This window comes from Cucurbita pepo, chromosome 3, assembly GCF_057944985.1.
Source record: "Cucurbita pepo subsp. pepo isolate OVF chromosome 3, ASM5794498v1, whole genome shotgun sequence".
Taxonomy (NCBI): Eukaryota; Viridiplantae; Streptophyta; class Magnoliopsida; order Cucurbitales; family Cucurbitaceae; genus Cucurbita; species Cucurbita pepo.
In genome coordinates, this window is record NC_141800.1 from 13,191,705 (window position 1) to 13,217,653 (window position 25,949).

Here is a 25,949-nt window from a genome sequence, read left to right on the forward strand (position 1 = left end):
CGTTATCATATGATTGTTAGGAATTAGAGACCAACACAATTACAAAGTACTCAAATAGTTAAAATCATGGACATCCACAATGGTATGACAGCCACAGTGGTACGATATTGTTCATTTTAAACCTAAACTCTTGTGGATTTGTTTTTGGTTTTTTGAAAGACCTCCACAATCACGAGCATTTGAATAGCCGGAATCACAACCTCCAATAGTAAAATATTGTGCACTTTAAACGTAAACTCTTTTGATTTTGCTTTTGGTTTCATGAAAGATTTCCACAATCACGAAGCACTCGAATAGTCGGAATCTTGAATCTCCACAATAGTATTATCTTGTATACTTTAAACATAAACTCTCCTGATTTTGCTTTTGGTTTTATGAAAGACCTCCACAATCACGAGCATTCGAATAGCCGGAATTACGGACGTCTACAATGGTATGATATTGTCCACTTTAAACATAAATTCTCCTATTTGCTTTTAGTTTTATGAAAGACCTCCACAATCACGATGGTATGATATTGTCCACTTTGAACATAAACTCTCATGATTTTACTTTTAGTTTTATGAAATACCTCGACAATCACGAATCACTTGAATAGTTGGAATCACGAACCTCCACAATGTTATGAAATAGTCCAATTTGAACATAAACTCTCATGATTTTATTTTTGGTTTTATGAAAATACCTCCACAATCACGAAGCATTCAATAGCTGAAATCACGGACATCCATAATGGTATGATATTATTCATTTGAATGTAAACTCTCATGGCTTTGTTTTTTGTTTTACGAAAGAGTCTCATATAAACGGGGATAATATTCCTTCCTTATGAACTCATGATCTTATTCTCCCAACAATCTTCAACAACAATTTCTTATGAGATGTTTTTGATGATCTCAATATCACTTATTAAGAAAAGATCCCCCAATTTTTGCACATCTTATTCGCCATTGATAATTAGACTATCAATTGTATAGTCATTGAGGAGTCGAGAAGGTGTCAAAACGTTGAGGATCCAATGGAATGGTCTGCATAAATGTGTAAAGAGAATGTGGTACCAATTGGCCCATCTAACCTTGTATCTTTCTAAGTTGGTAAAAATTATGATTAAAAGTTGGATCTTGCTTTCCAAACAATTTCATATCCACACAATCATATAACGGCCAAGTTGTTGTTTAAAAAATCTTACGATCAATTCTACCTGGGGATCGTAAAATCTATCATCAAACACTAGAGACTGATTAATAAAATTAAGATTCAAACGGTAGAGACAAACGTGTTACTTTATGAATCTAAAGTCGGATATTAAGATGGATAGAAACTAAATTAGATTGTATCAGTTTCTGGATTTTACAGCGAACGCGGAGGACAAAAAATTGGGGACAGAATCCATCTCGCTTTCTGATAAAAATTAGCCGGACACCATTTCGTTTCTTTCCCCTGTTCTGATTCTCACTCCCGCTGGTTCTGCTGTTGATTGACCGCAAAATGTTGATTTCGCTGGCTCCTCGATTCCCAATCCTTGTAATGCAGCAGACCCGCTCCTCCGACTCCAACCCTCGGCGCGGGTTTGGAAACAAGGAAGACAATAAAGTACGTATGCATGTTTATGGTGTTTTTTTGAGTTGCTACGGCTTTTGTATCTTGAAAATGTACTGCGGATTGGATATATATGATTGCGCACATTTTCCCTGGTTACTTGCGAGGTTTCTGAATTATCGTATCCGGCTATGGTTGTTTCGTTATTTTGAGCTCCGATTTGACCTCTGTTTTTTATACGCATAAGTTCTGGGCCGATATGAATCTCGACTATCGAACACACATAATCATGCATGGTTTAGTGGGAAAATAAGTTGAATTGTTTCTATTTTAGTACATGGTGGATTGATTTAGTATAGTTTAAGATTTTATTTTGAATCTGTAATTGTTTGAACATAAATTTTCTTTCGAAAGGAAGTTTCTAATTTTGATCATGACTACGGATGGAGTGGAATCTGATTATTACACTGACTAATGAAATTGTTGATTGAAAAAAAATTTGTTGTCATGAGAGTAAAACAGCATAAAGTTCAATAGATTTCCTACTTCCTCAATGTTATCATAAATTGAAAAGAAACAAAAAAATCTTGCTCAAAACATCTTTCCGTGACTCTCTTGAGCTATAATTTTAATGGGATTCGTTCAAAGCACACAAGCTTTCTTCGATCATCCTCAAATACTCAACTTAGAATGATAGAAATACCTCAAGTCTCCCATGTACAACCCCACACTTTGGAAGCAAAGAGCAGAACTACAGCAGTCTGTTAAGATTCTTTGCATTACATTAGTCCATGATACGCCAATTCAAACAGAGAACGAAAGTTGTGGTTCCGTGCATAAAGTCTCAAGTGTCAGTCCTTTCTCTATAGCTTTGTTTAATATTTCTTTGTTTCTGCTATTGATTTGTTCTTTTTCGTTACTTGTTACTGATTTGAATGCAAGCTCGTAGGATCATTGTTAGGCTGATTCTATAGGCATTGCGAGCAAATTTTGCGATTTTGCCTTGTGGATGTTCTGCTATTTTCTGCTATTCTCTCTTTTACATCAATAGACGGAGGAAATAGGCTGTATTTTTCGATGATCCATCTCTACCCCACCCAAGTCCCCGTGTGCAATTCTATAGTTGTGTTCGAATTCCTCTCCCGTGTCTTCAAATTGTTAGCTGAGCTATAGCCATCATCTGCTATCTTATAGCAGTATGGTTGGGTTCTTTCCCCCCCCCCCCCCCCCCCCCCCCCCCCCCCCCCCCTCTGTTAATAGATATTATTAATATGCTATACAATCATTTTATCATCATCTATTTTTCCGTGTGTAATTGAGGCATCATTAACTCTGCTTTGTTATTATACACTCAGGCCAACAAAGCCGGCAACTCGAGCAACCGGAAGGGTAGGGTGTCACAACCAAGGTATTCCAAAATAGTTTAGTTTTTTTGAAAATTTGAATTTATTTTTTATTGTGTTTGAAACTTTGTGCTTTACTGCTTGTTGGGCGTTTTCAGTTATTGCACAATGTTGATGCTTTCTAGCATTCTCATTCATTTCAAATACAGACACATTCCTTGTTCTTTATTTTTTTCGCATATCTGCATTGCTACACTGTTCTCAGACATTCTTTTGACATCTTTAAGAATCAACAGATTTTTGCTACTGTTCTGGAACAACTTTTGCTCTGCCATTGATGTCTAATCCTACACTATCTTTTCTTCTACTTCTACACTTACTGAAATTATTTTCTTTCTTAAACCATCATCCTTTAAAGTTGCTGACACACTACAAGAACTTTAAATACTTGAAGAGCATAACCACAAAATCAGTAAAAGAGAGAATAGCAAACACTGAAATGTCAAACACTGAAAGACAAACATATCTGCTGCATCTATCCATCCTTTTTTGTTTTTGATTTTTTTCCTTTCTTCCAACCAACTCCTCTAGTTTTATTTTTTTCCCTCTCCCTTCACACTTAAAACTTTCTTTCCAAATATTTACAATAAAGAACACTTTTTTCTTATCTTTGATTCATTGAAAGCCATCCACCATTGACCTATTGAATGATAAGGAGTAGCACCAACTAAATGCGTGAAGACGGAAGATCACCAACTTGAAGACACAAGATCCCTAAAATTGAACTCCTCTATATGAGTAAACATTGACTACAAATGAAGTGAAAGCCCTTTACGAGAGGATATTCAATAACATATTGAATATCTAAATATATATAAAAAAAAGAAGCATCCTTCTCCTATTACAAACAATTGTGTGCAATGAGAAGTAGTAAAAGGGGTTATTTCTCTAAGTCGATGTCAGTTGAATCTGGAAGAACAGGTAATCCCATGAGCTGCTCTTGTACGCCAAAAAGAAAAAAAAAAAAAAAGGAGAAAAAGAATGAAGAGAAATAGAAAGAAAGAATAGCAAGTTAGTGACCTTGTCCCCCTTTAGAATGAAAAGTAACTGACTAATTGAAAGAATACACTTGTAGAAGGGGTGACTGGATTAATAACTGTACAAGGCTGGACATGCTATCTATATGGTGTTTAATTTTACACTGTCATCGGCAAATGTTCTCTAATCTAATGAAAAATTTGGGATAAGAGCTGATCAGTTTTTATGTTTTTGCAATCTCCAAATTATCTTCTCAATTTATGTGAGTTTCACTTTTTGGTGACTTTGCTAATTTTGTGTTTTCCTTTTCTTTTCACTCACTGCTGATGTAGGAAACCAATTCCAAAACAATCCAGTACAGTTCCCACACGTAAGTGTAACTAATTTTCCTGTAAGTTTCTTCATCATTTTCTTTTTTTGATCTTTTAATTCAAAGGCTTATGTAATTTTACATTTTTGCGGGACATGCATTAGTTCTGAGTTGGCGGGCTTGGATAGCAAGGGAGCTTCCATGCTTTCTTTCGTGAGGTGAGTAAGTGACTGAGGGAGAGTTGGAGCCTTTATTGATAGTGATGCCTAAATGCTGAAAGCTAGGTGTTATAGAAATTTAGATTAAAAAGACAACAAGCCGCCGAGACTAATGTATCTTTAACATTATCCTTGAACGACCATCAAACAGATGTGTGAATGTGTTAGACCCCCAATTTTGAATACTTCCTCTTGGAGGGACAATAAAGGGAAAATACCTAAGGAGGTTTGTTAGAATGCATGTGGGTGTTAGTGGAACGTGGAGTATAGGTAGCCCAGTGTAGGTGTAGGTCTGGCTATTGCATTGGGAAGGTTTATGTACGCTTTGCTTGTAGGGTTTTGGGTAGGAAGTATTTTGTGATAGAACAATGTTCGAAGGGAGAGATTACCAACCCTCTCGAAATGGACTGGGTGTTCTGGCTCTTTTTCAATCATTTTTCCTACTCGTAATATCAATATATCTTGTAAGGAAGTTGAATCCTGACAAGTGGTATTAGAGCACGTTCAATATTGGGGAAGATTGGGAAAACGGTACAATAGAAGATCAATGAAAGGATGGATTCAACAGAGAAGAGTTAGGTGGAATCCACGAGACTGCGATAGAGAAAACAATGGATGCCTTGGTAGTAGAGAGGAAGGAGAATCGAAGGACCAGCGAAGAGACAAAGAAAGCTTTAGTTGAATCGCAACATTTGTTGAATAAGCTTGCCATGAAATAGCTATCTGTAGGGAAATCTCGATGTCATTTGTCACAGAGACATCAAGAAAAAAGTTCATGAAGAAGAAATATAATTGTTCATTTGGTACAAAATAGAGGAAGATGAAACCTCCTTGAAGAAAAATATGGGAATACAACAAGATCAAATCAAGTTTAAGAAGGTGGTAATGCTTGTGTGCTCAGCTGAGAATCTGGACAAATGGATGTTCATTGCTTTGCGTTACTATCAGATTCACTAGTTATCGAATGAAGAAAAGCTCATTGTGTCTGTTGTTATTTTTTCAGGGAAGAGTGCTTAATTAGTTCCGATTGATTATGAACGAGGGGATGAGTGACTGGAGTGACCTAAAGAGAAAAATGTTTAAGCGTTTTTGGCCACTACAGGAAGGAGCATTATGCACACATTTTTTGGCCGTAAAACAAGAAGATAAGGTGGCGGATTACCGCACCAGTTCAAAGAACAGACAGCACCTTTACAACACTTGACAGATGAATTGTTGGAAAAATTCCTTCTCTAACGAATTGGACTCAGTGGTAAGGACTGAAGTTCTTTATTTCAAAGGCCTGTTGGGCTAGATGATATCATGGATACAACCCAGTTGGTCAAGGATCGTATAAAAAATACAACAAAAAAAGCCGAGGACCCAGCTGCATACAAGGTTAGTAAAATCTCACCTACTTAATACCCAAGTGCCCAAAAGAATACGACCAAATCATTCCAATCGCGACGAACGTCCATTCAAAAGATAAACAGACTATAAATTCCGATGGCTGGGGAGTGGAGGCAAATGACGAGAAAATTGGAGCTATGGTGTAATGTCTAGTTGCAACGATGTGGAAGGAATTCTGTGGGTTCCTGGGCTTGATAGGATACTAAGGGCGATTTATGGTCAATTATGGAGAAATCACAGCCCCCTGCATTAGTTAGCGAGTATGAATACCTGTGCTTGATCGGATACTAAGGACGATTTATGGTAAACTATGGAGAAATCATGGCCCCCTGCATTAGTTAGCGAGTACGAATATGTTTGTGTGGAATGAAGAAGCAAACATTGCTCAAGCTCAAGAATGCTACGAAGACACTACCAATGCTAGCTTTGCCCAATTTCTCCATTTCATATTTGATGGATACTGATGTGTCTAGCACAGGGATCGGGGCCGTTTTGTCACGGAACGGCTGACCAATGCCTTTCTTGAGCCAAACTCTGTCTATGGTCCAAGTGCGCTTATGAAAGAGACTTGATGGCTACTACTTTGGCTTTCTAGAAATGGTGACCGTACAAGTCGGGACAAGAGATCCAAATGGCTGATGCTCTTTCTTGTACTCTTCCAGCGGTCCATAGCTACTCTTTGGGTGCCGTCTTTGATTGATGTAAAAGAGGGTAATAAAGGAAGTTCATGAGGATCAGAAGTCACACTCGATTATTGAGGAAATACAGAGGGATGAGGATAGTGTACCCAAGTACACACGGAATCCGAAAAAATTAATGAACGAAGGAAGATTGGTCTTGTCATGAGGATCAGAAGTCACATTCAATTATTCAGAAATTTCAGAGGGGTGAGGAAAGTGTACCCAAGTACACACGGAATCCGAACAAATTAATGCACAAAAGAGATTGGTCTTATCCTAGGATTCAAGGCTGATTCCCACCATTATCCACACATTTCATTATTTCGGAGAACATTCGGGGTTTTTCAGAACCTATGAAAGGTGGAGGGGAGAATTATATTGGGCAGAAATGAAAGCTGATGTCAAGAAATATGTCAATAGTTGTGTGGCTTATCTACGAAGCAAGTCTCAAGTTGTGTCCCTGGCAGGCTTATTACAACAAAACAAGTCTTAGGCTGTGGAACCGGAAGATGTGAGAGCACTACAGTGGAGTGAGGCTCACACGAATTGGGAATGCTTAATCAAGTGGAATCACATGCCTGAATACAAAGGCACATGGGAGTTATTTAAATTGATGGACAATTTCCAGACTTTCACCTTGAGGACAAGGTGTTTCTCATGACCGAGGGAGTTATGAGGCCCCTCGTTGTGAAAACGTACTCTAGTATTGGGGGCACTTATGAAGCCCCTTGAGGACAAGATGTTTAGTTGTTGGGGGCACTTAATTTCTCCTTTGTATTCAAGTTATACAAGGTGGTGACTTCTTGCTCCACGCTTTTCATTGATCCCATGTCGGAATGAGCCTTGTGGTTTTGCCCCCATTATATTATAACTGTACCATCTCTAGAGCATAACCCTTGCTTGTTATTTTCTCTAGTAAGAGGACTTGACTGTCGATGTGACTCCTTGAAGAACTTTTGGTTCAACGGTGCATTTAGTAGGGGCTTGAGGGTTTCAGTAAACCATTGGAGGGTGCTTCAGTGAATTGATATGGTGAAGGTTTTGTCCCTTAAAGCTTCAAAAAGGCGGACTCTGGAGCCTCAAGAATTCAGGTCGACTTCAATGATGGGGGTTTTTTCAGTCAATTGAGATGGAATGGTGTTTTTATGGGTGGTTCATGGTGGGTGTCTAGGTTTCGGTTGGAAAGTTCATTGGTTTCCAGCATGGTTGGGTGGGCTGGGGGGAGGGAGAGTCATGAGAGACTTTTTCTGCGATTCAACCACAATTGTAGTAATGATTTCTAGTTTATTGCGTTTTCCTAGAACTTGGTCCAGGTCAGTATGCATAGCTCACATAGCCACTAAGTTTTATTTTCTAAGATCCTCCTTTTCATATACCAGAGCATTGGATGACTTTCTATCCACAAGCTGTCGTTCAATCAATTGGCCATGCCATTGCACATGCTAGGAATTTTTCTTGTTTTTCTAATTTTTTTTCTCTTTTCTCATGCCTAGTTGTTTGCCTTTTTACAAAGCTTGGAAGATGAAGGTGTCTAAAAAGGACATCGCTGACGGCTGATAGGAGGCTTTGATATTGTGCTGTTGAATACTTTTATTTGGGCTGTTTCTCCTCTCTTAGGCTATCCCCTTCCCTCTCTTTTTGTTGATACTTAGAGCTACTGCACGTAGATCTGGATTTTTTTTTTAATTTTTTTGCATGGCATACTTTTAGTGGACTTCTACTTTTATTATAACATTCTTCATCATGATAGTTCTTTTCCTCTCTCCTTTTCTTTCCCCTTCTCTCTCACTCTCTCTACTAGTTCTTTTTCAGTTGGAATTTTTTTATTCTTTTTTTATAAGATCCTTCTTTGGTTCCCAATTTCTTTTTGTTTCGATTGTGTAGAGGCACCTGCTGTGACTTCCCGTTACGATGAAAATTCTTATAACACATCTTTGGACCCTTCATTTGAAAAACGACTAGAAGCAGTTAAAAGGTATTATGCAGGACTGTTTTGTTCTCTTAGTTGTTTTATTCTTTATCCCTCTGTCGATGCTTGTTAGTAAAAGACATTTCATGCTCTCAAAATGTTTTTTTTTCAGTGCTTTTAAATAATTATCAATGTCTACTAACGTCTTTTATGATCTCATTCTACTGAAGGGTGTCATTTTGTTTTTAACGCTGCCGTGAGTTCTTTTGGTTACATGATATTATTTTTCTTGTCAAAAGGGAAAGAAAAAGGAGCGTTCTTTTTGTCACATGGTTTATATTACTCTCTCTGTTTGATAGGGGATGTGCATTGTGTAAACCACTCAGCCGATATGCTCTTGTAAAGGAGGCTCTTCTCTTTTGAACTAGTTACCTGGGTTTTCTTTTTTAATTTGATTAATAACCACACTTGAGGGGGAAAAAAAAAGAAAGAATGCAAAGGCATAAAAGAAAAGCCCACAAAACGAAGTCTTAACTAAATAAAAGAGACTCTAATCAAGTGAAATGAGTCGTGACGAATAATTTGTCACTAGCATCCAAAGAGAAACATAGAACCTAGCGAGAGATCATACATCACAAGGAGCTCTTCTCTACTCCTCTAACGGTTCTATTGTTCCTTTCATCTCACAAACCCCACAACTTGCCAGAAAAATCTCCTATTTTCTCGAAATGACAAATGGAGAAATAACTCCTCGATCATCTTGCTGGAATCTTTGTTATTGGAATTTGGAAGCCAAACACATCAAAAAAGTAACACCACATAGGTTGTGCAAAGTCGCAGCTCCAAATGATATGATCCTGGTTTTCCTCTGCCCTTGAATAAAGAATGTAACAAAATGAAATGATCAAAGAGGACAACTTCTTCAAAAGTTGATCAAAAGTGTTCACTCTTCCGTGGATAGCTTGCCAGACGAATACTTTCACATTCTTTGGGGACGCTAAAACATACTCACTAGAAGGAGAAGGGTCAAATAAGCGGTCAAAGAACGAACGAACTAGAGGAAAAACCTCTAGTAGGATCAAGGCTCCAAAGTAGAATATCAGGTATCAGGGCCTGATACCCTTGGCTGGCTCCAACACAATTTCTCTGTTGATATCTTTCAACCCTCACTTCATGGACGTCATTGGACCCATATCTTTCACCCCCACAATTTACAATTGGAGCGGCTTCCCTTTTTTAAACCGTAGGCTTCCATGAGGCTTTTCCTTTCCCAATAATATTGTATCGGTTAGTCCCAGAAGATTCACAGTTTAATTTGAAGTTGGTCTCTTTAGGACCCATAGAAACATCCATGGGCCTTAGAAACCCTTCAGCTCTTTTAGGCCAAACTATTTTTTACCCTGTCAGTTTTTGAAATTAAATCCGTGGACCTTAAAAAGTCTTCAGCACCTTTAGGCCCATCACATTTTGACCCCTCAGCCTTTGAAAAAAACCCGTGAGCTTTAAAAAAATGATCTTGTCTGGATTGATATAAATGAAAACTCGTAGTATATATAGTAACTTCTTCAACCCATTAAAATGAGTCCACTTCTCTTTCTTCTGGGCATGAAGCATATATTTCGATATGTTGATATTCCTACTCCAGTTCATGTAGGGGTTTACCATACTGAATTGTAACTTCTGAGAATTATAGAAAGAATAAGAAAGAATATGCAAGAAAGGAAGGAACAGTAAGTCCTCAACGAGAAGGAAATAAATCCTGTATAATCGAGGAAAACAATTTTTTAAAAGTTCTGTTGCAGTTTTTAATTTCAGCTTGTAAAATTTATCGAAGTAGCTAAATCATTTGGCAAACTTTCTGAACACTTCAAATTTATAATGAAAATTATACAGATCAGCACTTGAGAAGAAAAAGGCAGACAATAAAAAAGAATTTGGAGCAATTGACTATGATGCACCAGTGGAACCGGAAGAGAAAACAATTGGACTTGGTACCAAGGTAAGAAATGTGTGTTTCAGATCGATTTTATTTTTTCTTTTTATATAATGCTAATTCAACTGTGTTGCAAGTAGATTGGAATAGGTGTAGCTGTTTTGGTATTTGGCTTAGTTTTTGCTCTCGGAGACTTTCTGCCCTCTGGAAGGTATTGCATAGGTACTTTTATGCGTTAGTTTTCCAAAAACACTTACATTTTTTGTTCTTGATTTACGACATGAATAATGGCATTGTGAATGTGCTCTTTCAAATGTCTATTATTTTGGGTGCCCACTTGCTTTTACAACTAGATTTATTTATTTATTTATTGAAATTCAAATTGAGTTCTCTTTAAGCAAAATGAACGAATATACAAGGACATACAAAAATGGTAGTCTCCAAAGGAGTTCAAAGACTCCAATCCAGAGAATAAGAGAATAAAAGATGAAACTGATAATTCCAAAAAAAAAAAAAAAAAAAAAAAAAAAAGGGAAAAAAGGAGGAAAAAAATCGAGTAAGAAACACTCACAAGCATTAAATCCAACCTCCCAAACCTCCTTCAAAGATCTCTTGACCTTTTATTTTAACAAGAAACAATTTCTCATCGATATAATGAAAATGAATAATTGTTCAAGGGATACAAACTCCCCAAGGAAGTGAAAAAAAAATTACAAACAGAAAATACAACCACGTAGAGATTAATCATGAAAATAAATAGACATTTGAAGAACAAAAAATGTTTTCAATATATTCACCCAAAAGACTTAAAAGAGCTTGCAAAAGAAAGCTGAGGCTATATGACTAAGGCCTCCACCAAACACTGAAGATCCCTCGACCCTGTAAAAAATCATACTATTCTTCTTGAGCAAAATACTCCATAACTCGGGGGGAAGATTGCCAAAGGGCTATGATCCAAATATAGAGCAAACAAGCTTATCCAAAAGGAAGTGTTTTGAAGCACCTCCTTGATTACAGAGCAACAATCTTTTCTATGATCCAAATATAGAATAAACAAGCTTAACATACGATTCCATAAGGATTAAGCAAACTAGCATCCTCACAAGATAAAGTTAATATCCAACGTTTGCTGCCGCCTCAAGAAAAATGCACCATAGTGGACCGAACAAGAAGGAAGAATATCTGTGAATGCCGTCCATAGTGTAAACAAAGCAAGAGAAATTACAAAAGTAACCAGACTTCAGTCCCAAAGACACTTATGAAAAATGATCTTAAAGTTGGTCGCAAGATCTCTCCTTCAAACTTCTCTTTTACGTCAAATAACCCACAACAAATCTGCCCGTGCATTAGTTCACTGTCTTTTTTTGAAAGAGTGCAATATTATGGTGAAAAAAATCTTCAGAGAGCAGTCAGATTACTCATCGAGAATGATGGGTTGAGGAGTGTTTGCTCTCTTTTCATCATTGGTTCATGAAAAGGTGGGAAGTCTTCATGGTTGGCATTGGAGCTTGGGTACGTTGGTGGCTAAGGCATATTTCATCTGTATTTTTCTTTCATTTGTTATTTATCTCTCTCCTCTGTGTTTGTATCCTTTGAGCAATTCTCTTATTATTTTTAATAGAACTAATGCTAATTGGTTAGGCTTGTGTAACACCCTCTTTTTTCTTTTGTCTTGCAAAATTCATCTCAAGGAATTTCTTTAGAGATAGAGAGAATTGAACAACATCAAATTTACTTCCATTTTCTCAATATTTCAATTCCTGCTGCTTGAGGAAAAAAATATATCAATCACATCCCAGGCATGTAAATGGTTTCCTGACTGTTGGGAGATTTTAAAACAAGTTGTTTCAAGATGCAGAGTAAGCTCAATATGCACTGTTTGAAACAAAATATCGTAAAGAACTTTGTCCATAAGGTTCCCATCTCTAAGGCTTTGATTGTGCATTATTTTATGTCTGAGTTTCTTGAAATTTGGAAATGTGATGGGAGGTTTTGTATGTCTGTCTTGTGGAAGGTGTTTCATTCAACAAAGCCTTTCGTATGAGTGACAGAAGCTTGCTGCAAAAAAATTTCTTGTTTTGGAAATCTTCCTCAATGCATTTCTGATTGCTGGATAAAAGTCTGGAATTTTTTTTTGGCTTAACATTTTCAGTATCAGTCCTGTTGAGGATTCTGTGGTGGTAGATAACAAACTATCGAAAGAAGAAGAAAGTAATCTTCAGGTAATATCCTCGAAATGTTTTCTGTCTCTTGTCACTTAAACCACATTCTTGGAAGTGGCTATACAGATTAACACCCTTCAAGTTGGACGTATACCTTAATCATCCCCAACTTGCTACAAAGATAATTTATTCCAACTCCATTTAATGATTTCATAAGAAATCTTTTTTGGATTCAATGTCTAAAGTATACTTTTTCTTTTTATTCTCTTTGGGTTTCAATGACCTAGGCATTCATAGATGTTATGTGCTTTTGATATTGCATGCTTGGATTTCTGTCTGAGATGTTTAGGGTGCATTGATGGGAGATCCTAAATCTGGAACTTCAAATGAAAAACATAATTAGTCTATATATATTTTCACATGTTTTGAATGTGTTGGGTAATATATTTAAAATTTGGAAACATTAATGAGATCTAATGTTGTTTTCTAAGTTCACTTTTTGGGTCATAGAAATAAACCCACCAACCTTTATTTTTATTTTTATTTTTAATTTTGAGTGTTGTATTAATTAAAACTTCAGGTTATTGATTATATTAATTAAACTTAACTTTCACCAGCGAATCAATTTAAACCCTATATTATAACTTTGTTTTAAAATGGTTAATCCGTAACATTTACCTATATAAGATGTTTTAAAATACAATGAATAATGTTAATTAGAGAAAAATGTGAGAATCGAATAGATGATGGAAGTTTTCATTAAATTTAAGTGTTTTTTCACCTTCTCATCTTTTTCTATTTTTCTTTACTTAGAAAGAATTGTGTATTGATTTCTTTTATACTTCGATGGAATCTCTAGATAAGAGTAATTTTATTTAGGTGATTTTGGTTTAAATTGATTTAGTTAGGAAGGTGTAGGGTTTAAATTGATAAAATTATTGAAGTTTTAATTGATAAAACTCCTAAAGTTTTGAGGTGTGAATTGATATTTGCCAAAAATAAATCTAAAGGTGATTCTTACCTTTTAATTAATTAAGATTAAGATGTATAATGGAAAGGGTGCATTTATATCTCTGAACTTTGAGGATTATCACTTAAAACCTCAAACTAATAATTATATCAATCAAATCCCTAAACCTTTGTGAGTAAGATTTTGTTTTAAAACTGTTAATGCATAAATTTCACATTTGTATAAGAGTTATTTAAATGTAAGGATTAACATAATATCATAAAGAAATGTTAAAATAAAATGAATCTTATCGGTTTTTTCTTCGTATGTGTAATTTTTCATTTTCATGTTTAGGAAGAATTATGTGATAATTTATTTTATTACATTGATATGATTTTGGGAGAAGAACAAACTGATTTTGGTGGTTGTTAGGTGAATTTAAATGAAATTAAGTGAAAATAGTTATAAATCACTAAAGAGGGTATAAATTGATACAACATTAGTTTGAGGTTTCAATTGATACAGCTCTCAGAGTTTAGGTGTATCAATAGATTTTTCCCGATTTTTGTATATATTTCATGACATTCATTTCTTAACTACCATAAGTACTCTTAAAATTTCAAGAGGTCGAGAAATTTGATTGTCTGTTTAAAATTTAGATGTATCAGCTTGAGTGATTTCAATTTGCGTAATTTTCCTTTAATAGTAGCTTCCTTTGAACAAACTAATTATCTTTGCTGAAGTGTTTCTTACTTTACTCAATTTAATGAGAGATCTTAAACACTTTTACTCTCTGACATGGCAGAATATGCTCAAAGAATACGAGGTTACACTTCGTAGCAACCCAAAAGATCCAACTGCTATGGAAGTAAGTGATCTTTCTGTTTCTCGGCCTTCTAATAGCTATAATTTTTGTACTACAGTTTTCTACCACCTATCTCGAGTGTTAGGCATAGTGGTAAAGGACTTTGGATTGAACCATTTCTTAGGTCAAACTCTTTAGAACATTAAATATCTTACAAATTTCTTGAACTACCAATGGACACTCCACTTTCAAGCATCTCAGTACTGTTGATGATTGAACCATTTCTTAGGTCAAACTCTTTAGAACATTAAATATCTTACAAATTTCTTGAACTACCAATGGACACTCCACTTTCAAGCATCTCAGTACTGTTGATGATGAACTGAAGAAAAAAGAGATCTAATGGTAATATGGGTATGTATTGTAACCACGTACATATTCCTACAAGCTTTTGAAAATTAACATAAAGAGTACAAATAATCTCTTCTATCCGCTTGTTACTATAAATTCTAACCTAAACCACTTAATTCAAAAGGTTGTTGAGAACATTTAAAGAAGGCCAAAAGTCAGTTTTTCCCTGCAAGTAAATAAACATCAGGCAAGAATGCTTTCTGTTTATTTTTGTAACGTGTACTATTCTTTATGTATTGAAGTGTGCTTTCTGTTGCTTCGAAACAAGTTTCCAAGTCTTCTAATGCCATGGTCCAAATGAGAAACTCATACCTGCCTAAAGGATTTAACCTTCCAGATAGCTTTAAGTCAAACTTTTATCAGTTATACTGATAGTCCCTTAAAGGACCTTGAACAGGGGATTGTAAGTTACCTGTCTCATCCAGCTGTCACTTTCTTGCAACTAAGAGTTTGGTTTAATTGAACTTAAATAATGTTGGAGAGACTCGCCAGTCCACAGAAAATTCCAATATTGGAATTCCTTGGACCAAAACCAACAATAATAAATGGAAAATTATATTAGTTGACCACCTGATGAAGTCTTGGAAAAGAGTCCATTGAAGGCAACTATACCATCCTGAAACAAAATAAGGGTGCTTTGACCCTTGAAGAGAAAACCACTTCACCGTTTGCTAGCATGTAAAAGGTAAATTCCATGGACTTCTTGCATTAATCTTTCTCCTGTATGGGGCTGAGAACCCCCTTGGACACGCTGCAGTTGCATAGAGACTATGGTTTTGTACCAAAGAGCAACAAATCATCAAGTGATGCAATCATTCCATTTAGCCATAAGAATGTAATTCCTTTACTTTATGCATACCAGCACCTTAAGCAGAGAACCTCTTCCCAACAAATATCAAGTGGTTCTTCAAGGTTTCTGATAATAGCCACCAACAAAGAATTTAAACAAAAATCTCACATATAAAACACATTTGCCTGTTGTTCTACTGAAAACTTAAAAATATTTGGAATTAAGAAGCATAAAAAATATTGTGGAAGTTGAATCTTTTTAGGAGTATTTTTTTTTTTCCATCTACAATAGGTTAAAAAGGTAAGTAAATCTAACCCTAAACATTGAGATTAAACAATGTAGTAAAGAAATAAAACATCTAACTTCACTACAGTTATTTACACCATTGCCAACTTGTTCCAAAGTTCATTTGAGTCTGATAAATATTGATGACCTTTTCATCAATAGACCTTCATTCATTCTTGTTAAACTCCCACCCAACTCCCCTTTCTCCACGGGCAACATGACTTTGTTCCATCCCACTAAATGAGATATTTTCTACCTATCTCTACCTTTGCAAAGAAATTCCTCATACTTTGGACGAAGCCATGTCTTATCTAGAACCTTCAAAAGAAAGTTGCAAAAAAAACCACATGCAGTTTCAACAAGGTTTTTTTGAGCTTGTAGTTGGAATGAGATTGTACTTTTTAGAGGAAAGTCTAAGAAATTTTGTCTACTTGGACTTGAGTAAAAGATATTTACTATGGCATAGGAGCGTGTGCCTTTGGATCTAACTTTATCTTTCAGTCTATATGGATTCTTTCTTGTTTCTTTTAGTCTTGCTTGGTTTTGAGAATGGCCAGTCCTCTAGACTGCCTATGTCATGCTAAATTCTAATTGAGACTAAAAGCTTTATTTCTGATTAAAGTTACTTGAAGTGGATTGCCAGTTATTAATTTTTTCTGCAAAGCTGGACCGATCACTTGAGTAAAATAATGTCTTTGTATTGAATGTGTGAGGGATGGAGATATTGTGGATATTTTAAGCTTGGGGTTTGTATGAAATTCTGAACAAATATTAGGTGCGTTGTAGGGTGCGGCAGTTACCTCAGCTGAATTGGGTAAATATGCTGAAGCAGCCTCTTTGCTTGAAGATTTGATAAAGGTTACTATTATTTTGGATTTGGAATATGTGTTTCTTTTTTTCTTTTGATGTTGCTTGTTGGAGATATGATTTTTTCGTTCATTCTTTATGTAGGTGAAGTCAGATGATTCTGACATTTTCCGCTTGCTTGGGGAAGTAAAATATAAACTTAAAGATTATGATGGGAGTATTGCGGCATACAAGAGTGCCACAAGGGTTAGTCTTTCTAACGATTAGGAAAAGGATCTGATCATGCTTCGTTGTATTTTTGTGTTTTTTGTTTTTTGTTTTTTTTTTTTTTTTGAAGTGGCATTAATAATTAAATAAGAAAAAGAAGAAAATTTTATCTCTCTCATCTTTCATCCTCTCCCCCTGCCTGTCGGTCTCCCTCCCTATCGATCCCCGCTTCACGTTTACCTTCCCCCTTCCCTCCCCTCCCGTTAGTCTCTCTCCCCTCTCACAGTTGTTGCTCACGTTTTTTATTTTTCTAATTTCGAAAGCCATGTCAAATTTTCAAGTAATTTCGTCAACTTAGCCTATATAAAGTTCAGTCAGCTTTTTGTTTCAAGGTCTAATGGTTTTCTTACAGAGTATTTAAGCCTATTTACAAAAACTCAAATGCTGAAGTGTATCCTTTGAAAATTTAGTGACTAAAATGACCTATTAGTGAAAACTTATGACCAAAAGTTGATTTTTTCCTTATTCGTGTTCTTTATTTGCATATAGCATTAGTATTGATCTAAAATAGTACATATTTGAGAACAATATTAGACAATAGCAATACCTATGAAGAAATTGGTTAACAAATTTTATAGAAATGTTTGTACCAATAAAAGCTCAGAGAATAACATTAGCATATTACATCATAACAGTCCGTCTTAATTTTTATTTTATCCTTTAGAGGCTATAAAAATTAAATAACTTTCTAGCCAATATCAAAATTTTGTTTTCGATAAGAAACTGAAAACTCTTTATCAAGATTATGAGAAGTACATGAGGAGAATGTGCGAGACCCAGGCCTTATAATAAGACTCTCTAAGACGTCAACTGAGAGAGAATGGTCACAAAAAGAATTTAGACTTCAGTGTCTACAAAGCAATGAGAAAAAGTAGTTACAAAAGGATTTGGACATGAGTCCCTACAAATGCATTTCATTCGAGAAGGTACACTATATTATTCATCCGGTGGTTGTTCCTCCAAGGAACCGCAATGTAAATATAAAAAATTACAAATATTGTGAAAATTTACTACCTTGATAGGAATTAATAAATAACCTTTAAATAAGGGTGATATCTAAGCTATTCGATATCTATTTAATCCATTGAAATCTTTTATTTAAAAATCTTTATAAATGTATGAGTTTTTGCTTGTGATTGCTTGGTACATCCTCCGTTGTTCATGTACATGTGAAATTGGAAAATGCATACAATTTTTTTAATGAATTGTCAATGATTCCAAGGTGCTGATATTGAGAGGTGTAAGTCATGTTTGGTACTATCCATGTCTTTATCATCTGATAAATTGCCTTTTCCTTGATTGTGGAACAGATATCTGAAGATGTCAATTTTGAGGTTCTGCGTGGTCTTACAAATGCATTACTTGCTGCTGGGAAACCAGATGAGGTTAGTTACAGTATTAGAAATTACCGGTTGACAATGTGTAAAGTAAATAAAAAATAAAAAGGGTTATGACTCAAATTCTTAGTGTACCTTTCTTTTTGTGTATTAAAACTCAAACATATTAATTCTCACTAAACTACTAACATACATCCTTGTTAAAAGTAAAACATTTAAGTCCTAAAGTCCTCTGGCAGCTTTATTATTCTCCTTTCTTCTTGCTATAGCATGTATGCCTTGATTGAAGGAGGATAGTTTTAGAGATTGGGGAATGAAAGAAGGGGATTAAGAAATTATGGAAGAAGAGGAGAAAAAATAGAAAATTAGACCATAAATTGAAGGGAGATGATGGCGTATAGATAAATGGTTTTCGTCCATACACTAACGCGATAATGATATTTTTTAACTTTTTTTGAAAGGTTAAGTGTATTAATTCAACTTTTGAAAATTTAGGGTCTTATTGAATCGAGGTATAACGCTTAGGGGTATAGAATATAGTTAAATAGTTTCCCTTCATATACTAACGGTAAGAGAATTTTGACATTTTTTTAAGTTCGAGGGTATTAATGAAAATTTTTAAAGTTCTGGTGTATTATTGAATAAAATACAAAGTTCAAGGGTATTTTCAATAATTTAAATATGACGAGTAATAAAAAATACTCAACACACTGCTAGGGACCTTTTAAACCTATTCTTAAAAACTCGGGGACTAATAAGGTACGTTTTAAAACTTCATCAATCAAACACACATGAAAACTTGGGAACTAAAAAGTCCATTTTCCCTTAATTTTTTCTTTTATCTAATAAGTATATATGATTTTTTTTTTTTTTTTTTTTTTAAATTTAAAGTAAATAACTTAAGGACTCTTTATCCCTTATGAGCTACATCTTTCATAAATTTGAATTTGTTGAAATATTAACAAATATATAGTACCTTACTAATAGATAACATCGATTATTTTCAAATTTTTGTTCAATTTCTTTTTAAATTGAAGTTCGAAGTTGCGTCTACTAGGGGCAGGAAATGATTGTTGTAAACTTACCTCCTTTCTTGAGATCATTCTAAGTCGTAAACCAACTGAATCAATGCTTACCTCTTCATTTCCCACTCTCTTTATTAATAACGTAAATCTCATAACAACCTCCTTAACTAATTACTAATAGACCCTTATAGTACTGTAATAAAATTCCTATTAGAGTGGTCTGGTACTGGTTAGTTTGCCTTTTGTTTCAATTATTCATAAAATAGAAATGTATTTCTTGATGCAACTAACGTAAATGAAAGAATATTACCCCTAATTTTTTCTTCATCTACTTGTCGTGCTACTTTTAGTAGTAGTCTCTCATCTGTTTACTTTATGGAATAATTATTGCGCTCCTTTTGTTGCTGTTTTACGTAATTTTCTCGAAAGGAGTAACCAAAATTAGAGATTTACCTATTGATGCTCAAGTATGGTTTATATTCGTTTTGTTTGGCATAAATCAAATGCTGGTGGTTGTAATAGTTTGATTACGTTGGCTCTTGGCAGTAATTGACCTAAGTTGGCATTCATGCTTGTGTTTAATTCCGTTGATTTTACAAATGGATCCTTTCACTGCAGGCTGTTCAATTCCTTTTGGACTCCCGTGAACGTCTTAAAAGTGTACCATTAGGAAGTATGGCTGAGGGCGAGGAGATGAAAACAAAATTACCGATTGATCCTGTTCAAGTGAGTTTAGTCAACAGTAAACTCCCCCCCCCCCCCAACATAGCACATCAATAGAAGGATTGAAATATTAACCTAACAAATCAAAGCCAAATTTAGAGACTATTTTAAATGCCAATGAATGATCTATAAGATAATGCAGACCCAAAATTACACCATGTTAAGAAGTCTAAACTGTGTGTGCTACTAATTTAGGAAGATATTTTAATTCCTTATTCGGTTTATTTTACTTGGTTTTAAATCTATTTTTGTCTCTAAGTTCTCTCATGCTTACTTGGGTTGATTCTTCTACTTTCAAATATTTTGTTTTGGTGCTTGAACTTTCTATAAAAATTGATTGTACTTCAAAATTTTGAATTTATCAGACTGTTGGGGATCAATGAGGTTATAACTCCTTTCAAACTAAGTAAAGGCTCTAAGTTGCGAGGTAGGAGCTGGACTTTAGAGCTGGGGACTACAAAAGATGAAACTCTAAGATGAAGAAAGTGAGTGCCGGTCGAAAATTATTTTCCTATGTGATGGAAAGGTGTTTGTGGAGGAAAATGGGGAGAAACGTGGGATAGCTTACAGTTGGTGCTGGGAACCATGGCGTGGCTTAGAGATTGCCTTAGAAGTGCCTGTAGCTTAGACAGGGCAGTGAGATTCTAGAAAAGCAGAAGGTTGTAGATGACTGTGTTTTTCTTTTCAGGTTCTTTTGAATGCTATGGGTAAGGTTGGATTGGTGTCCCTTGAAAGCCTTAAAGGAAAAAGAAAGGTTGTTTCAAACAAGAAAGCATTAATCAAAGGGGCTGTTATTATTAAATCACCACTAAAGCTAAAAGTCTAAGACGATGAGTTACGGTTAATTTAATCTTGTATCAATACTTTTACAATCCTCATTTGTGTTCTTGAAAATTTGTTGAAAACACAACAAGTGATTATCAATATTAATTGGAGAGAAGTTGACACTAGAGGTTTGTAAACAGGACATCCTATTTTGTTATCATGTTTAAATCACCATTGAACCCAAAAGCTTAAGTGGATGAGTTACAATAAATTTAATTTTTTATCTTTACTTTAACAGGTATGAGTTGTCATCAGCCTTAACCGAGTGCCTCCCTAAGCCAACAATACCTAGGTTTAGAAAATGGGACTAAAAGAAGAGTTGAGGGCAAGAAATGGTTTGCACCGGATGTAGTAGGTCACGTTATTACAAAGGTCTTTCTTAAGGGGACACGAAACTTGACATTGATTCAAAGATGGAGTTCGCGTTTGATCTCTCAACTATGGTATCATTGAGAAGTTGGCGGGAGGATTGACAGTTCAACAATCTTTAGGTCTTCTAGTAACCTTCGATCATTGGTCGACGTGTTTAAACTATGGATTGCTGAAGTGGGGCCCAACCCCTTTTAGATTTGAAACATGTGATAATTTATTTTACCCTTTCTTGGGGGTCTTGACTTGTCCACCATCTCAGCTGAGTTGTCTTGGACACATCGTTTTCTCTTGGGGAGATCAGTAGAGTTGTTTTTGGTTTTGATCGAGATAAATCTCCTGGCCTTGAGAGTTTCCCAATGGCGTCTTTTCAGGACAAGTGAGCTTGTTTGAAAGACGATACCTAGAAAGTGTTTTGTGAGTTTATGGAAGAAGAGTTGTGGACAAATCCATGAATGTTAATCTGGCCTCTAAAATTAAGGGACGAAAAAGGTCCAAGATTTTAAGCTCATTAGTTTAATTATTAATGTGTATAAAACATTGGGCATGTTCTTGGTAGATAGACCTGGGAAAGAAAACAATTTCAGATTTTCGAGTAACCTTCATAGTCAATAGGAAAATAAACCTTAGATTAGGCACTTATGGTCAATGAGGCCATTGAGGACTATTGAAGCCGTAAGCACGAGAGGGTTATTTTCAAGATTGATTTGAAAAGGCTTACGAACACATGGAATGAGATTTCTTGGACAGTTTCGGCTAAAAAAAGTTTCAGGTACAGTTGGAGATAATGGATGTGGAATGAGATCAGTTTTGGGTACAAGATTGATTATCTCGTCGGTCAATCCTTAGTGATATCTCTGTTTACTTGTCATTATTTAGGATCCCTTTGAAGGTATGCAATACTCCCAGAGACTTATGCATAAGTTTTTTATGGGAAGAGGTGGAGGAAGGGAATGGTCCTAACTAGATTAGTTGGGAGGAGGTTGTGACTAATACAGTGGATCTTAGGGGTTTGGGTACATAGAATCTTAGGCGCAAAATGAGGCTTTGTTGGCTAAATGGTTGTGGCACTTTCCTCGTCACTTGGACAGTTTGTGGCATAAGGTTATTGTGAATAAATATTTTCTTCATGTATTCTTTCATTTATTTGCAATGAAAGCTTGGCTTTAAGAAAAAAATTGCAAATTATTTAATGGGTACCTAGAAATTGAAAGGAGGTGATAGAATGCTGTAAAACATATTGTGTCTGAAGGGTTTGGCTATGAATTAACTCTAGTTGGAGAAGCTTTTGTTGGCCCGAGTGGATTCTAATTGGGGGAATTTAGTAAATTATGTCTTGTTTTCCCTTGTTTTTATTTAAACTTCATAAATTTTCAATGTATCATTGAAAAAATTCATATTTGTTTTAAATAATTATTGAAAAGTCCTTTTCAAATGTGAATAACATTTTAATTCGCTCAACATTTATTATTCTTTTGAATGATTACTTATTCTTTTCATTTATTTTGTCTTTTGAAGATGTACGTATAAAATAAAAAACATATGGACACAAATATGGGGACACGTTATTTTCTAAAAAGTAGGACACACACATGTTAGGGATATTTTCCATGTTCCCATATTTTCTATTTGATCCATCAAGCCCTTGCCTTCACCCAACTTATTCGAATATATTTCGTTTGGCATAAAATCCTTTGCAGGTTGAGTTACTGCTTGGAAAAGCGTACTCAGATTGGGGACATGTTAGTGACGCTGTATCTGTTTATGATCAACTCATCACCAGTCACCCTAATGATTTCCGTGGTTACTTAGCTAAGGTTTCTTTCTTTCTCTCTCTCCCTCACTCACACACCAGACGAACAATTTTTTCATTTCTACAAATTTCATGTCAAAAGCTTTTTTTTGTGTGTGTGTGTGTATACTATGTTCCTGTAAAAGAGAAAGTAACGATATTATGATGTTACTCCTTTATTGCTTGTTAAAATTATTATTCTGGGTTTTTTTATACTTTTTTCCAATGCTTCTGTCTTCTTAGCAACAATATACTGCTACTTAATCTGTTTCGGTTACATGGAAATTTTAAGAATGAAGATCTGGGTTAGGAAATGGGTCATGTTTGTATGTAGAAAATTGGATTTAGATCAATTTTGGCTTTAGCGTATAAAACATTGATGCTGTATGGCAATAAAGTATCGTTAGAATATAATTACTTGTTTCTAATGTTTTGTAGCTTTTTCTTTCCTAGATGTTTACTTGCATCGGGATGTTTTGGACAGGCTATAGTTTTTTTTCCTCACTCTTACTCGTGGAATTTGTATTTCTAGAGCATTAGTTGTTAGGAATAATGCCCACCACAATGGTATGATATTGTCCACTTTGAGCATAAGCTCTCGTGGTATTGCTTTGGGCTTTTCCAAAAGGTCTTATACCTATAGAGACATATTCCTTACTTATAAACCCATGATCATTCCCAAAATTAACCAATGTGAGACTCCCTTCCAATAATCCTCAACATTAGTCTATTTTCATTTTCTTAATAAAAAGTATCGTTTCTTGTTAAAAAAAACATGTTTTCAATGAGAGAGGTCTCGTTTCTTAGGCATTTAATATCCATGTTTGTATTTCAACCCTTTTTTCTTTAAATTTCATCTTCAAGTTCACTTGCTTCATAATGGTATCATTAATTTACAACAAAGAGGTATATCACCATTCTTCAATGATGCTTCAACAGGGAATTATTCTAAAGGAAAATGGCAGAGTTGGAGATGCTGAGAGGATGTTCATCCAAGTGAGTATAATAGTATCTATGGTGATTTCTCTTAAACATACATTATAATATTCATCCTTTTCCAAATTATTTGCATAGCCAAAGTGATATTATCTGCACAATACTAATTTTTCATAGATCTATTTACACAGTGCATGAAAGACTTAACAAATATCTGAACATCTTATAAAAAAAAACAAGTATATAAACATAACTGTTCTTATTTTAGGCTTATTAGGTTCTTGATGTTAGTTAACAAGTGGTATATGAACGAATGAATTCTAGAACTAAGTGTATGTTGTTAGATGAATACGACTCTCTATAATGGTATGATATTGTCCACTTTGAGCCTAAGGTCTCGTGACTTTGCTTTCGGCTTCTCCAAAAGGCCTCATGCCAATGGAGATAGTATTCTTTGATTATAAATCCATGATTATTCTCTAAATCAAGCCTATATGGACTTTCATCAACATAGGTTAATTCAGTAGGATGACATTCTATGTTCTTATTTCAGTTGCTATTAATTTTACATTACATTACAATTTGCAATAAAAATGGGTATGTGCAGGCCCGATTCTTTGCTCCGGAGAATGCCAAGATGCTTGTAGACCGGTATTCTAGATGACCTTAGCATCCCATATACACAATTATCACCACAAGGTTTTTGGTTCAACAAAATATATGTTCTATTATTTGCGAAATTCTGAATCACAGAACTGAAGAACATAAAGGGTGCGTTTTGGTGATGTACACAATTTATTGAATAGAAAAGCAAGTTGTATTTCATGTCAATCTTAACAGACTTAGAAATACAAAGGCCAATCCTTTTGTTTCAGTCATAAGCCAATTATGAATATTGAGATCATTAATGCTCGCAATAGCCAATAGGAATCAGGGTCACACACAAATCTCCATCCCCATTTAAGAATGAAAAAGACATGATTTATGATTTTTATTGTAGTATGGTTGTATCATGCTCTTGGTACTCATGAAAATAAATAAATAAATAAAATAAAATGAGAGGTACTCTTTCTAGAGTTAACTTGGTATCTACGACATTCATGAAACCTATACTTTTCTATATATGAAAGGTTGACTTATAAAGTGAGTTTGCGAAAATAGTCTTAGTAATGACTTGTACTCGTTGTCATACTTTCACTATGAAGTGTTAATAAGTTTGAATGAAGGTACAAGTGACAACTATACTCTTAATAGAAGAAATTAAAAAAAGAAAATGGAGAAACATTACGGTAGCATCAAAAAAGTTCGGGAGATAATAGTTTTAATGCAAAACATATCAGAGTTTGTTAAGTTTTAGTGTTTTTCTGTAGAAGTTAAATACATGGACTTAGAAGGCAAATTTCAATCAAAGTTGAACATGTGAAATTTGCCTAGCATGCGACCACAACTAAACCCCATTGACAAATCTTCTATGAAATCATAAATTTCTCATCAGCTTCAACTTCTCATCAAGATCTCGACAAAAGCCTTAGACATGGAGGTCCATAAGGGGTCGAAACACTATTTTAGTTTCTATTTTTGTTCTCATTTGTGGCCATCATATTAAGTTCATCCTAAGTTTAATCAAGTTCTATTCCGTCTCTCTATTCGAAAGAAGGTGTAAAGACGTATTTCATTCTCTACATTTATATTGTTATTTTATTTAGTATAGTGAAATAAATTTCTTCGAAAAAAAAATTCAAATGTGTGACCATAAATAGGAAGAAAGTCTCATCTTATAAACAAGTTTAGTTTACTTTTATAGAAGTGCAAGTTTCATTGTTGAACTTAAATCGATAATTTAGGTGAATGAAACTGAAAAGCACATGTTTTTATAAATTCAATCTAGTAAAAATACCTAGAAATAAGACTTGTTTTTTTTTTTTTTTTTACCTACAGGCAGACAAAACCTTTAAAGTCATGAAAGTTGTTTTTGTTCTTCACCTAAGTTTAGTTAACCATGGGCAAGTAGTTAATTAATCAGACTCCTAAAAGTACATAAAATAAAAAATAAAAAAAAAATTAGGTGTTGAACATTACTTACAATTACAAATGTCAAAATGGATAG

At 34.8% G+C, this 25,949-nt stretch overlaps 1 protein-coding gene across 2 annotated transcripts; it reads left to right on the forward strand.

Annotated features, from left to right (window-relative positions):
* The first annotated feature begins 1,315 nt into the window (after positions 1-1,315).
* Positions 1,316-24,716, forward strand: LOC111790360 (Tetratricopeptide repeat (TPR)-like superfamily protein). 2 transcript variants are annotated; one of them, XM_087122144.1, is made up of 15 exons: positions 1,316-1,593; positions 2,895-2,947; positions 4,253-4,290; positions 8,402-8,492; positions 10,320-10,425; positions 10,500-10,570; positions 12,518-12,581; positions 14,276-14,338; positions 16,548-16,619; positions 16,713-16,814; positions 18,146-18,220; positions 19,816-19,923; positions 22,815-22,931; positions 23,846-23,902; positions 24,450-24,716. In XM_087122144.1, the coding sequence occupies exons 1-15, from the start codon at positions 1,489-1,491 to the stop codon at positions 24,504-24,506; spliced, it is 1,179 nt and encodes a 392-aa protein (XP_086978270.1). In that variant the 5' UTR covers positions 1,316-1,488; the 3' UTR covers positions 24,507-24,716. The 2 variants fall into 2 exon arrangements, with proteins under 2 accessions (XP_086978270.1, XP_086978269.1); XM_087122143.1 differs by having other exon boundaries at positions 1,319-1,593; positions 12,512-12,581.
* Positions 24,717-25,949: the final 1,233 nt, after the last annotated feature.

Coding starts and splice junctions, on each gene's coding strand:
- LOC111790360 (XM_087122143.1), top strand. CDS start 1,489: ATGTTGATTTCGCTGGCTCCTCGATTCCCAATCCTTGTAATGCAGCAG. Junction 16,815..18,145: donor CATACAAGAGTGCCACAAGG/GTTAGTCTTTCT, acceptor ATTGTGGAACAG/ATATCTGAAGATGTCAATTT. Junction 18,221..19,815: donor CTGCTGGGAAACCAGATGAG/GTTAGTTACAGT, acceptor CTTTCACTGCAG/GCTGTTCAATTCCTTTTGGA.